Source organism: Dipodomys merriami, unplaced genomic scaffold (genome assembly GCF_024711535.1).
Source record: "Dipodomys merriami isolate MVZ:Mamm:240054 unplaced genomic scaffold, mDipMer1.0.p SCAF_440, whole genome shotgun sequence".
NCBI classification, from domain to species: domain Eukaryota; kingdom Metazoa; phylum Chordata; class Mammalia; order Rodentia; family Heteromyidae; genus Dipodomys; species Dipodomys merriami.
Window position 1 is genome coordinate 569,631 of NW_027206003.1, and position 14,813 is coordinate 584,443.

The 14,813-nt window shown below is 51.4% G+C and overlaps 1 protein-coding gene across 1 annotated transcript; it reads left to right on the forward strand.

Annotated features, from left to right (window-relative positions):
• Nucleotides 1-2,502: 2,502 nt before the first annotated feature.
• Nucleotides 2,503-13,092, forward strand: LOC138808136 (uncharacterized). Its single transcript, XM_069994092.1, has 5 exons — nucleotides 2,503-2,770; nucleotides 3,012-3,180; nucleotides 5,636-5,727; nucleotides 11,351-11,527; nucleotides 12,822-13,092. Exons 1-5 carry the CDS (start codon nucleotides 2,503-2,505, stop codon nucleotides 13,037-13,039), a joined length of 924 nt encoding a protein of 307 aa, XP_069850193.1. The 3' UTR covers nucleotides 13,040-13,092.
• Nucleotides 13,093-14,813: the final 1,721 nt, after the last annotated feature.

Below are 14,813 nucleotides of genomic sequence, written 5' to 3' on the forward strand. Positions count from 1 at the left end.
AGCTGGAGTTTGGGGCTGTGAGCCCAGACACCACACCTACGGTTCAGAGCTGCTACCAGGTGGGTTCTGGCAGGATCCGGGGGAAGGAAGTGCCAAGAGGAGTTCTCTAGAGGTGCATCCTGAACCACTTGTGCAAAGTCCCTTCTGGGACTTGTTCTCCTTGCCACTAATTCAAAGTCTGGAGGATGAATTCATATGAATAAACAAAAATAATTGTCTCTGCTGTTGCAAGTACTGGGAGCATAAAAATAACCTATAATTGCTCTGTGATTCCCCAGGGACAAATTGGGGAAAAAATACCTCTTCTGGTAGATTGTAATAGTAAAATGTATCTAGTCAGCCTGACATTTTGAGTTTTATTAACTAGTGATTGAGTGATCATTTAATATTATTTCACTTATTAGTATAAATAACAAATTTATAGTATTAAGAATAGAAATACAGAGGAAACGGGGGGAAAGCAAAGGAAAGGGCAACACTGCCCCAAAGAGAAATGTATTACTCAAATTGTGAAGTGGTAACTCCTCTGTACAACACCTTAGCAATAATATTATATTAAAAAATAGAAATACAATAGCCAGGTGCCAGTGGCTCACGCCTGCAAACACCATGTTGCCCACATAGCTGAAATACCAGGAAAAAACTTGCTGGGAAATAAATCAAACACATCAGGAAAGTATACTTCCAAGTGTATCACAGGGGCTAAAAGAAGAATGGTAGCTGTGACAATCAGTTTCTATACAGGAAAAAAATTGCCAGCTCCAATAAGACCTGATACTCACTTAAGAAAGTACACATCATAGCCAAACACCAGTGACTCACACTTTATAATCTTAGCTTCTATGGAGGCTAAGATCAGAGGATCATTGATTGAGAATCAATCTCCAAATTCTCCTTGAGACTCTACCTCCAAAAAAATGTCCATGAGAATTGTTAGGTTTTTAAAAAGAGGTAGTGAGTAAGAATAGCACCATGCAAGTGCTATTCAGGTATGGGGTAGGTTTATTTAGATCTGCTGGGACCAGGCAAGGTTGGCACTCCACACGGCTGGCAAAAGGGAGTGTCTGGCCCTTCGTTAGGCCTTACATAGGGTAGGGGCGGGAAAGGTGTATTCCGGTAAAGGGAAGTGGGACCAGGTAAGAGGTGGGACCAAGTGGGAGAAAGGTGTGGCCACATCAGATTCAGACGTGACCTCATTGGATGCAGACATGACCTCTTCCAGGTGTACCAGTTGCCTAGGTAACGCAGGTACTGGAGGTTGGGGGGGGGTCTGCTCACTATCCAGGAATAAACCTTACAAGAATCTATCTCTAAATAACTATTGGCTCAAGTCGTAAAGCACCAGCTGAGTAAGCAAGCTAACCAACTACATGGCCCAGAGGTCAAACCCTAGAATCAACAAAAAGATAAAAGAAGGAAAGGATAAAAAAAAAAAGAAGAAAAGGAAGTATATGCCACATTTCTACTTTATACAATTGGTAATAGAGACAGTGTTTCTCTTTTAATAGGACCTTAAATCATGGAAATTGAAAGATGTAAAAACTGAATCATGAGACAGCATTTGCCAAGTGACATGGTTAATATAGCTCTCTCCATTATAGGACATGTCACAATAAACTAAAAAAATGCAAAGTTAAATTTCCAGAATGACTTAAGGACAGACCTCAGGCACAGAAGAAGATATGCTTGCCTACCTGAGAAGATGGAGGAGGGATAGGGAAGAATGAGGAGGGAGTGACAAAACTCCCAAGCATTGCCTCCAAGAGCTTTCCTGAGGTTAAAGCACCGTTAGAAAGCTGCCCATTTAACTTCATAGAAAAGCTTTCCGCTGCCTTCACATTGCCTCCTTACCATAAAAACGTTCCACTGGTTTTGTGGATAGACTTGATGGTCCGTGAGACAAATCAAAGCTTGTCTATCTTTGTAGATTCCTAAGTGTGCCCAATAAAGCAAGATCTATCTAGTGAAGGAGTTGGGTTTTTGTTTTGTTTTCCACAGCCGCATCCTGTTTTTAGATCATCCCCAGCACATTATAGATACTCATAATAGATAAACAGTTGCTGAGTTAACTTAAAATCATCTACGTGGGCAGTTCTTAGTATGTCTTTTTAAAAAGGCTAGCGTAGGACCAATTCTGAATGATCAACTCCACGGTAGTATTTGTTCTAGAAATGTACAGCTTAAAAAGAACGTCAGTTCTGTGGACTGAGGTAACCCATTCATTTTCCCCAAAGTACTGAAAAGAACCCTGTGTTTTGTTCAAACAAACACAGACTGCTCACAGCAGTATCATTTTCAATGGCCCCAAACGGCCCCAATCCACCCGTCCGTCCACTGGTGAATGGCTAGACACTGGCCATGCTCACACAGCAGAACGTGGCTCAGGCATGCAAAGCACATGGCGGCGGCGGCCATGCTCACACAGCAGAACGTGGCTCAGGCATGCAAAGCCCGCGGCGGCCATGCTCACACAGCAGAACGTGGCTCAGGCATGCAAAGCACATGGCGGCCATGCTCACACAGCAGAACGTGGCTCAGGCATGCAAAGCCCGCGGCGGCGGCCTCGAGGCGCACCTCGGGGCGGGGCTGCCCAGGACCCAGGCCTGGCCGCCAGCCGCGCCCGCGCCATCGGAGGCCAGGGGGCCGGCCGGCCAGGCTCCCACCCCACCGCCGCCCCGCGCCTTACACAGATGGATGCTGACCACCTCGAAAGGACGCTCCACCGACTCCCGCCTGCACGCCCGCCAGGGCCGCAAGGGCGGAAACAGCCGCTCGGCGCTCTGAGATCTGATTGGCCAAGGCTCCCGGAGGCCCGGAAGAGGATATAGTGCTGCAGGGCCCGCCCCTCACACTGCGCTTGCGCAGAAAACAGCCACTCGGCGCTCTGAGAGCTGATTGGCTAGGCCAATCAGAACCTGGAAGAGGCGGGAAGAGCCTGGGGGGGGGAGTTAGTGCTGCTGGGCCCGCCCCTCCCAGTGCGCTTGCGCAGTGCCCACTGCTGGCTGCCCCAGGAAGTGCGGCCTCCAGGGGAAGTACCGCCTCCGAGACCCGCAAGGCCGGTACCGGTTCCGGGTTCACACCCGACCCTGGGTGCCGCACCTGCCCTGCCGCCCGAGGCCGTGGACTCCTCTGCCAGCTGCTCCTCCCGCACACCGCGGCAGCGCTCGTGGAAAGGCGCGGGTGAGCCAGACTCCCACAAGCCCGAGTCCCCGAGCCCGAGGCCCAGCGGGAGGCCGGCGCTCCGAGGGCAGCAGCGAGGGCCTGTCCCCTGCAGACTGTCCCCTGCAGACTGTCCCCTGCAGACTGTCCCCTGCAGACTGTCCCCTGCAGACTGTCCCCTGCAGACTGCCCACTGCAGACTGCCCCCTGCAGACTGTCCCCTGCAGACTGTCCCCTGCAGACTGTCCCCTGCACACTGTCCCCTGCAGACTGTCCCCTGCAGACTGTCCCCTGCAGACTGTCCCCTGCAGACTGTCCCCTGCAGACTGTCCACTGCAGACTGTCCCCTGCAGACTGCCCACTGCAGACTGCCCACTGCAGACTGTCCACTGCAGACTGTCCCCTGCAGACTGTCCCCTGCAGACTGTCACCTGCAGACTGTCCACTGCAGACTGTCCCCTGCAGACTGCCCACTGCAGACTGTCCCCTGCAGACTGCCCACTGCAGACTGTCCCCTGCAGACTGTCCACTGCAGACTGTCCCCTGCAGACTGCCCACTGCAGACTGTCCCCTGCAGACTGTCCCCTGCAGACTGTCACCTGCAGACTGTCCACTGCAGACTGTCCACTGCAGACTGTCCCCTGCAGACTGTCCACTGCAGACTGCCCACTGCAGACTGTCCCCTGCACACTGTCCACTGCAGACTGTCCCCTGCACACTGTCCCCTGCAGACTGTCCCCTGCAGACTGTCCACTGCAGACTGTCCCCTGCAGACTGCCCACTGCAGACTGCCCACTGCAGACTGTCCCCTGCAGACTGTCCCCTGCAGACTGCCCACTGCAGGCTGTCCACTGCAGACTGCCCACTGCAGACTGCCCACTGCAGACTGTCCACTGCAGACTGTCCCACTGCAGACTGTCCCCTGCAGACTGTCCACTGCAGACTGTCCACTGCAGACTGTCCCCTGCAGACTGCCCACTGCAGACTGTCCACTGCAGACTGTCCCCTGCAGACTGCCCACTGCAGACTGTCCCCTGCAGACTGTCCACTGCAGACTGTCCCCTGCAGACTGTCCCCTGCAGACTGCCCACTGCAGACTGTCCCACTGCAGACTGTCCCCTGCAGACTGTCCACTGCAGACTGTCCACTGCAGACTGCCCACTGCAGACTGTCCACTGCACACTGCCCACTGCAGACTGTCCCCTGCACACTGCCCACTGCAGGCTGTCCACTGCAGACTGTCCACTGCAGACTGTCCACTGCAGACTGCCCACTGCAGACTGCCCACTGCAGACTGTCCCCTGCAGACTGTCCACTGCAGACTGCCCACTGTAGACTGTCCACTGCACACTGCCCACTGCAGACTGTCCCCTGCACACTGCCCACTGCAGGCTGTCCACTGCAGACTGCCCACTGCAGACTGCCCACTGCAGACTGCCCACTGCAGACTGCCCACTGCAGACTGCCCACTGCAGACTGTCCCCTGCAGACTGCCCACTGCAGACTGTCCCCTGCAGACTGTCCACTGCAGACTGTCCACTGCAGACTGCCCACTGCAGACTGCCCACTGCAGACTGTCCCCTGCAGACTGTCCACTGCAGACTGTCCCCTGCAGACTGTCCACTGCAGACTGTCCCACTGCAGACTGTCCACTGCAGACTGTCCACTGCAGACTGCCCACTGCAGACTGTCCCCTGCAGACTGTCCACTGCAGACTGTCCACTGCAGACTGTCCCCTGCAGACTGCCCACTGCAGACTGCCCACTGCACACTGTCCCCTGCACACTGTCCCCTGCAGACTGCCCACTGCAGACTGTCCACTGCACACTGTCCCCTGCACACTGTCCCCTGCAGACTGCCCACTGCACACTGCCCACTGCAGGCTGTCCACTGCAGACTGTCCACTGCAGGCTGTCCACTGCAGACTGTCCCCTGCAGACTGTCCACTGCAGACTGTCCCCTGCAGGCTGCCCACTGCAGACTGTCCCCTGCAGACTGCCCACTGCACACTGCCCACTGCAGGCTGCCCACTGCACACTGCCCACTGCAGACTGCCCACTGCAGACTGCCCACTGCAGACTGTCCACTGCACACTGCCCACTGCAGGCTGCCCACTGCACACTGCCCACTGCACACTGTCCACTGCAGACTGCCCACTGCAGGCTGCCCACTGCAGACTGTCCACTGCAGACTCCCCAGTGCAGACTGCCCAGTGCAGACTGTCCACTGTAGACTGTGCACTGTGGACTGTCCACTGCAGAATGTCCACTGCAGAATGTCTATTGCAGCAGCCAATGTAGACTGTGCACTGTAGACTGTGCACTGTAGACTGTGCACCGTGGACTGTCCACTGCAGCTGTCCACTGCAGCTGTCCACTGTGGACTGTCCACTGCAGGCGCTCCCTCGCAGAGTGCCCGTGGGGAGCCTCGAGGTGTTTCTTGTGGTGGATTGGGCTGACTGTCTTCTCTTCGACAGAGAGAAGGGGCAGCGCAGCCCAGCCATGCCTCCTGCAGCTCCCGGCAGCCTGCTCTTGGCTTGTAGCCTGGCTGTTGTGCCCTTCTTCACAGGTGAGCGGATGGGATGCCGTCCCCCTGGCTCCTGCCTTGTCTCTATTTCTTCTTCAATACTGACTTGAGTGTCACCATCCCTTTTGGGCCCTGGACTCCTCATGACCCCTTAGTGAACTAGTAGACATGACCTGTGCCCTCAAAATGCTTTGGTCTGTTCACCAGCGCTGGAGACGGAGTCCCAGTGTCAAGTCCAGGCCAGCTGTCGAGCCCAACAGCTCCTTTTTAGAGAACTTACTCTTTGATTCCTTCCTGCGGACATGTGAGGAATTAGGAGCTCAGGTAGCTCTGACATGTGCCTGGCCTTGTGAGGTCGGCGCCTCATGCAGAGCAGCTCTGGGAGCGGGAGCTGTGGCTCCAGTGATAAGAGCACCAGTTTTGAGAGATAAAGCTAAGGGACGGCACGCAGGCCCTGAGTTCAAACCCCAGGACTAGAACAAGAACAACGACAAAAAAGGCATTCTGGCATTTTGACCGTTTGGTTGCCACACACGTAATCCACAGGAGGTTGGCAGGAGGATCAAAGTTTGAAACCAGCCTGGAGAACACCTTAAAAAAAAAAAAAAAGGAAAAGGTGAGCCAGAACGCAGGGCCCGAGACCCAAGCCCAGAACCAGGCAACCGCGGCTGAATAGTTTGCTGTTTGCTGTTTTTGTTTTTGTTTTTTCTCTAGAGCTGACTTGTGTTGGAGAAATGAGTGAATAAGTAAAATATTCACCATTATAAAATAGATCATTAGCTTTGCTCAAGTAGTTCTAGTTACTTCTGCTTCTTCCCTGATCTCGAACAGGGCTATTGGGCTTCTCTGCAGATAGCATTATCCACCCCGGTTGCTCTCCAGATGCAGCAGACGAGGTCCTTCAGTTCACACTTCATAATTATTGCTGCCAGGCCCTCGTCCACCCCATGTCCCCGAGCCGGTCCTCGAATCCAGTGGCTCTGACAGCTCCTGCCCACCGCTCACGTTGTACCTTTGAATAAATGCACAACAGACAAACACAACTGAATTCCCATCAGTGAACCAGATATCTTCCCGAGAGGTTAGGGCATCTTCTGGCAAGAAAAATTCAGGCAAGATTTTAACATCGTGAAGGTGATAGGAAAGTTCATTAGAAAAGAATGGTAGAGAAAGAGCACGCAGCACCGGCATGCTGGGGGAAGACAACAGGTCCGCCCGTCCAGCCATCTCGAGCCGTTTTCCTCCTCACAGAGACTGACCGTGGGTTGAGTCAGGAATTTTTTTTTTTTTACAGAGACTGACCGTGGGTTGAGTCAGGATTTTTTTTAAAAATAGAAACTGACCGTGGGTTAAGTCAGGATTTTTTTTTTTTTTTGTAGCCCCCGTCACCATTTTCTTGTCTGGCAGGATTTGGCTTATCAGATCATCCTGCCATCTGCAAATTCTATGAATGCTTGCTTTCCCAGTAACTGGGCCACTGTCTTTCCTTGTCCTCATGTTTCTCTGGAATTGGGAAAGTCTTGCCAGCCACCACGCTGCTCCCCATTACCAGGTACCAGTCAGAATTGCTCATGAGCCAGTTTAGAACTTTAATAAGAAAAGTAAGCACAATTTCATATTAAATTCCAATTCTGCCTTAATGTTCACAGAAAGATGGGGAAAATCCAACAATTCAGGATCACTATGAATAGCTGGGAGGAGTGACATTAACTTGCCTGAGGTTATTAAGATTTTCACAGAAACAAAAGCCCAAAGTAGAAAAGACAAGAGCTTTGATTTTCATTAAGAATTCCATTCCACAATCGTTTAATCGAAGCTGCTACTAGCTGTCTGCAGCAACACAGGTGTGTGCATTTGGTGTGACTGACTTTACTTACACTTGATGTTAATTAATTTGAATTTAAACACAACTCTGGAAGAACTTCAAAATAGTTTGGTGTGAAGAGCTCACCAAGGAAGAATGTGAAACATATTTCTGAGAAGTAGAAGGTGTCTGTATTATTGTGTTGTTGGTTAGTTTTCTTTTGTTCTTTTAAGGTCTTTTTAGGTATTGATTTTAAGCTTATTTTTCTGCAGGTTTTGTTTTGGTGCGGGGCTTGAACTTGGGGCCTCATGAACTTGCTTGGCTTTTTCACGCACGGCTGAGGTGTTACGTCTTGAGCCACACCTGCATGTTCTGCTTACCTCTGGTTAATTAGACATAAGCGTCCTGTGCGTGTTTCTCAAGGCTTCAAACCTTTATCCTCAGATCTCAGCCTCCCAAGTGGCTACAGTTAGAGTTTTTATAATTTCCTTTTTGTCTCTCCATGATTTTAAATTACTTGGGACTGGGCTTCATCATATAATATTCTAGGAAGCCAGGCACGGTTCGCCGTGGATCTCAGAGCATCGCCACGCTTGCAGGACCTGCAGTCCTTGGTCTGCTGGTCATCCTGTCATCTCAGCCTTCACTTCAGGCTCCTGCTCTTCCTGCCTTCACTCAGCGCCACCCCAGCCCACCTGCCCAGGTAGAGACCTGGTTATCCTCTCCTTTGCAGGGACCAGGGTGGTATAGCACAATATCTCAAAGCTATTCGTTAAACTGAAAAAAAGTTAAAATATTTTGCATCCTCTACCTGGGCAGTTTACCCTCGACTTCTCTCATAGTTTTAACTAAGTGTTCCATGCCGGGACACGGTAGCCCTGGGGGTTCTGTCCTGCTCTCCCACACAGACTTGCCCTGCTTTCCTACGAAGCGCATCCTGATCGCGAGTGAGAACTGGTCCTGAAGCCCCCCCTCCCCGCTCCCTGCCCTGCTGAGAGGCCTCGGTCTACTTGAACAGGGGCCTGCAGGGTCCGGTGTCAGTGGCTCACACCCGTAGCTCTTAACTACTCAGGAGGCTGAGATCTGAGGATTGGAGTCTGAAGCCAGCCCAGGCAGGAAATCTGTGAGACTCGTATCTCTAATCGACCATTAAAAAGTCAGAAGTAGAGCTGTGGCCCAAAGTGGTATAGATCTGGCCTTGAACATAAAGACTCAGAGACGGTGCCCAGGCCCTGACTTCAAGCCCTAGTAGAAGCACTCAAAATGAAGGAAGAAAGAAAGAAGGGAGGAAGAAAGGAAGGGAGGGAAGAAAGGAGAGGAGAGAGAGAGAAGAGAAAAAGAAAAGAAAAAGGAGGGAAAAAAGAAAGGAAAAGGAAAACAGAAAAGAAAAGGAAGAGAAGTTGTGGGGTTCTTGGTGCTCAGGCAAGGTGAGGCCCGGGAACACTGGGCACTGGTGTGTCCCGTGAGTGTGTCCCGCGAGTGTGTCCCGTGAGCGTGTCCTGTGAGCGTGCCCCATGAGTGTGTCCCGTGAGCGTGTCCTGTGACTGTGTCCTGTGAGTGTGTCCCGTGAGCGTGTCCTGTGAGCGTGCCCCATGAGTGTGTCCCGTGAGCGTGTCCTGTGAGCGTGTCCTGTGAGTGTGCCCCATGAGTGTGTCCCGTGAGCGTGTCCTGTGACTGTGTCCTGTGAGTGTGTCCCGTGAGCGTGTCCTGTGAGCGTGCCCCATGAGTGTGTCCCGTGAGCGTGTCCTGTGAGCGTGCCCCATGAGTGTGTCCCGTGAGTGTGTCCCGTGAGCGTGTCCTGTGAGTGTGTCCTGTGAGCGTGTCCTGTGAGTGTGCCCCATGAATGTGTCCCGTGAGTGTGTCCTGTGTGTCCAGTGAGCGTGTCCCACGAGTGTGTCCCTCGAGCGTGTCCTGTGAGTGTGTCCCGTGAGTGTGTCCCTCGAGCGTGTCCCTCGAGCATGTCCTGTGAGTGTGCCCCATGAGTGTGTCCCGTGAGCGTGTCCTGTGAGCGTGCCCCATGAGTGTGTCCTGTGAGCGTGCCCCATGAGTGTGTCCCGTGAGTGTGTCCTGTGAGCGTGCCCATGAGTGTGTCCCGTGAGCGTGTCCGGCAATGGGCACCGCACACTCTCATTTTATGATGGAAGCAGAGCCTGGGGAGTCCAGAGAGCTCCAGGCTTGGAGGAAGGTCAGCAAATCACAGCTGCCTTTGGTAGCCTGAGAACACTCTGCTGTTGGGTGCTCTGCTGTTGGGTGCTCTGCTGTTGGGTGCTCTGCTGTTGGGTGCTCTGCTGTTGGGTGCTCTGCTGTTGAGTGCTGTGCTGTTGGGTGCTCTGCTGTTGGGTGCTGTGCTGTTGGGTGCTCTGCTGTTGAGTGCTCTGCTGTTGGGTGCTGTGCTGTTGGGTGCTCTGCTGTTGAGTGCTCTGCTGTTGAATGCTCTGCTGTTGGGTGCTCTGCTGTTGAGTGCTGTGCTGTTGAGTGCTCTGCTGTTGGGTGCTCTGCTGTTGGGTGCTCTGCTGTTGGGTGCTCTGCTGTTGGGTGCTGTGCTGTTGAGTGCTCTGCTGTTGGGTGCTGTGCTGTTGAGTGCTCTGCTGTTGGGTGCTGTGCTGTTGGGTGCTCTGCTGTTGGGTGCTCTGCTGTTGGGTGCTGTGCTGTTGAGTGCTCTGCTGTTGGGTGCTCTGCTGTTGAGTGCTCTGCTGTTGAGTGCTCTGCTGTTGGGTGCTCTGCTGTTGGGTGCTGTGCTGTTGGGTGCTGTGCTGTTGGGTGCTCTGCTGTTGGGTGCTGTGCTGTTGAGTGCTCTGCTGTTGGGTGCTCTGCTGTTGAGTGCTGTCGCTGCTGCTCACTTCTTTTCTTGGCCCTTAGCTTTCCCCAGGCTTTCTCTGTAGCTCCTTCCCCTCTGCTCTGCCCAGGCTGGTTCCCTGGAGCCACCCAGCCCTGTCCTAGCTCATGACGAGGGACAGTGGGTGGACAGGGAGCCAGCCGCCTTAGTTAAGTTCACTAAGACATTGTTACGGAGACTCAAAGACAAAGAACGCAGGCAGAATCAGCCTCCTTGGTGTTGGTGGGGCTCCTGCCAGAGCGGTCTGTGCCGCACACCCCTCCTAAGACCACCTTGCAGCTGTGTGGAGCTGGAGCTCCTTCAGCTGGCAGCGTCAGCCTCTCAGGGAGCACTGGGCCGGCCCTGGACCCGGACCTCTCCCCTTACTGCTGTTCCCCTCTGTAGTTTTCATTATCATCTCACCTACCATCCTTTGTTTTTAATCTATCTCCTTCTTCAGAAGGTAAGCTCTGTATGGACAGCCATTTCTGTGCTAATTCCAGTACTGACCTGAAGGAGTTAGAAATTGCTACATGAGGCTGGGTGCACTTTCTTAGGCCTGCCGTTCCAGCTACTGATGAGTCTGAAATTGGATGGCTCCAAGGGGAAAAATGCAAGCTAGACTCAATCGGGAAAAAAAAAATCATTAAATAAAGTGCCTGGCTCAAATAGTGGCACACCTGTCTAGCAAGTTTGAAATTCCAAGACTGCTGAAAACAGAGTTCTATGAGGGCTGCCAGGGTGGGGAGCAGTTGGATGAGATGGTCTGTTTCTAGACTGTTCTGAGAACAGAGCCCACTTTCTGGTGTGTGTGTGTGTGTGTGTGTGTGTGTGTGTGTGTGTGTGTGTGTGTGTGTGTGTGTGTGTGTGTGTGTGTGTGTGTGTGTGTGTGTGTGTGTGTGTTACTGTAAACAAGTCTAAGTGATGTTTTATTTTTATTATATTTTATTAGAGTTGTTAGTAGGAGAAACATTTTGGGTTTTTAACATAGTTCAGTTGTTTGTTTAGGCGTCCCCCTTTTTTTAACCGGTTTTGTTTTCTGACAGTCTCCTGGGAGCTCAGACTGAGTGACCTGGAGGAAAAGGTCGTTGACGAATTCAGCTCCAGTGGCTTCAGGTGCCCGACGTGCCTGGCTGTGCAGGGGAAGAAATGTGATGTGGAGCTCAGATGGTGTGCTGCAGATAAAATAAAGTGTGTTGAGTTCTTTGGCATCATAAACACAGGTACTGCTCTAAACGTGGCGTTCTGCAGCCACCAAGAGGTAGAGGGCAGGTGCCTGTTAAGGTTCGGGAGAAGCCTGCTTTGGCCCAAACCTCTTAGGCACGGTGACCTGGAGGTGCATCGCCCTTGGAGACATGCCCTTTCCTTCCTCCTGTTCATTCACTTCTGAATGTGTACGTGCATGGATCGGCAGACTTCAAAGATGCTGTCTCAGCAGACTGAGGCTTTGGCCTCTGTGTAGGAGGGAGGGTCTTTTTGCCCTGGATTTTAAAATTTCAAAGTAAAAGCTTTGGGGAGAGGCCATGAATAGGTTTCAGTAACATCATAAAAAGTAACGTACTGTGCTTTGAAAAAAGTCAGCGTAAACTTGTAAAACAAAGACACAAGTTAGCAGTGACTTAGGAAGGTAGGATCACTCATGGCCGGGGTGGGCTGTCCTGTGGGGGCGGGGCTGCTCCCGGCATTGTTTTCACCACGCCCATCTCTCCTGCTGACCTTGGGGACCCGTCCCAGAAGCATATCATCAGGAAGGTGATGGCGGGGCCTAGCCACATTGCTTCATCTCCTGAAGTCTTACATTTCTGCCTGCTATCATTTATGAAACATAATGATTTGGTTTTGCTTTAGAATAGCAGTGAAAGATGGTATCCAGAGGTGGAAAGATTAAATTATTGAGAGCAAAGACTATCTGCCATGTAAAAGAACATACATGAAGGTGCTTTAAAATGCAAAAAAAACCCAAAAACCAACAACAACAAAAACCCAACCATGGCCAAATGCTAGCTTTCCATGGCCGTTGCTATTTCTTAATAGACAACCAAGACCAAGAATAAGGGAGGAATAGATTTATGTCTTTTTATTACAAGTACATAACTGAATTACAGATACACCAGCTTCTTGAGTATCGATAGCATACAAGATGCTCAAAGTATTTCAATTTCTGATATCTATTGGCATAAGGTATCTCTAAAAGCGTATGCTAGATTCTCCAAATAGTAATTTGGGTTAGAAGCACGTTCTTTTAATAATGCTTAGAAGGCATACCAATATTTGACTGACACAGATTATAAGGAAATTTAAGTATTCGAAGGCCCCATGTGTGGAGGAAAACATTCTAGCCCATTGCCTGTGCTAGAGATATCAGTATTGGGCAAGTCACTGAAGAGGGTAGCTGACTTATGTCCTACGACAGGCCAGAGAGAAGGGGGAATATAAAGGAGGAGGAGGAGGATGGAGGAGGAAGAGGAGGAGGAAGAGGAGGAGGAGAATGAAGTCTTACTGTATGGCTTCTTGCAGGTAATAACAGCAACATCGTCGTTGAAATGAAGAAGTGCATACCAACCAGTCTCTGCGGTGGGAGAATAACGTCTTACATGGGTCTTCCAGTCGCCAATGGGAGCACGGTGTGCAAATCAGCCGTCAGAAACGCGGCCAGCCCCCGGCACCCCGCGGCCGGCCCCCGGCACCCCGCGGCCGGCTTCCTCCTCCTTGTCCTGGAGAAGCTACTTCATTAGCCCCAACAAAGGCCCGGCTGTTTCCAGTTATAAACGAAGTTGCTTTCTTTGTTTACAGTTTTGTTAACGACTCCTGATTTCTCCACGGGTTTAGTCAGTTGTCCCTTTATTTTCTCCTTGTGTGTGCTCCGCTTCGCAAAGGTGGGTCAGGGTAAAGTCAGGTCCTTGTCTTTCAAGTCACCGAAATCCGTGTAAGCACATGGACAAGCAGAAGCACACGGGTCCATTGATTTGGCCACGTGGTAGAAGTGGGAGGTGGTGAACTGGATCAGGGAAGCGTGAAGGTTTTAGACGCGGGGCTGGAGAGTCAGGCAGAGGTCACAGCGCAGCAGCTGGCTGGAAGAGTGTGCCGGGAGCGGGGGGGGGGGGGGGGGGGGGGGGGGGACGCTGACTCGGAGTCGGCCTGCTCTGCTGGGAACCGTGGAAGGCGCTGACTCCGAGCCACCCCAGGTCCCTGCCAGGAATTCAGGATCCAGCCTCGGCGTCAGTCAGGTGCTAGCACCACCACTGTGTTCCTTGTTTCTGTCGCTAACTGCACAACACAGGTGATTCTAATTTTTAGCTATTTGTTAAAATACAATAACGGTGTGGCTGGGAGGAAAACACTGAAATGGTTGTTTTGCATCACATGGAAAGGCCTTCAATTAAACGCCCCAACAGTTACACTCAGGGGCCAGAGGTCTCTAATGATAGAGAGTGCTATAAATGACTTAGGCAATATAATTCTGAACAAAGGACTATTTTTTTTTTCTGAAAGGGCTTCCAAATTTATAAAGAAATGCCAGTTCATGATTCCCCAAGCCAAGTTAATGGCCTAAATACTTTCTACTCTTTCACATCTGTCAGAGTAAAAAAACTCGGTTAAATATATTGGTTGTATCATGGTAAGTGGTAACTTACATTTTCTTACCAATACCCAGTACAAAAAATATGAACTAATTTTATGAAAAAAAGAAAGAGAAGCTTAGTTGTGTTATTGCTAAATAGATATGTGAATTCATCTTGAAAATGAAGTTTTCCACGAGTCATAATGACTGCCCATTTGGAATAGAAATCATATTTCACACACTAGGAGCAAACACAGAAGGGACTTAGCCGTTTGTGTCCATGCATTTTAGGGAACACTTGGATGACCAGCAGCCTGCAGCAGAGCAGAGATTATTAGCATTATTTGCTGCTGGGTGACCAGCAGCCATTCCTCCCAGAAAACTCCAGAGAGGCACGGCCAGCCCGCCATCTGAGAGGCTGCTGGGAAGCCAGGCACACGCACTCTAGCTGCCCAGGAGGCTGAGGTCCGCGGATCATGGTTTGAAGCCAGAAAAGTTTGCGAGATTCTTACCTCCAAGTAGCCACCAAAAAGTTGGAAGTGGATGTGGCTCAAGCTTGGGGACAGGACCTAGGTTCAGGCCCCAGGACAGCACGCACACGCATGCACACGCACACCCACGCACACACACACGCACGCACACACACACATACGCACACACGTGCACACGCACACACACACGCACGCATGCACACACGCACGCATACACACACACACAAAGTGCAGTTAGCCCTCCCTCTTTAGAAATCCTGCTTTCAGGCAAAGGATAGAAATCAATTCAGGGTGCTGTGATTGTTTTAGGGTATCATCATACTTTTAGGGTCTCCTTTGGGACTTCAGGATTCGCCAAGGATGATCAAACCCTTTTGACTGGTCTCTGCTCACATGTCTCAGTTAAAATGGATGTGCTAAAACAGCTGATTGGTGCAACGCCAAGCCTCATAGTTC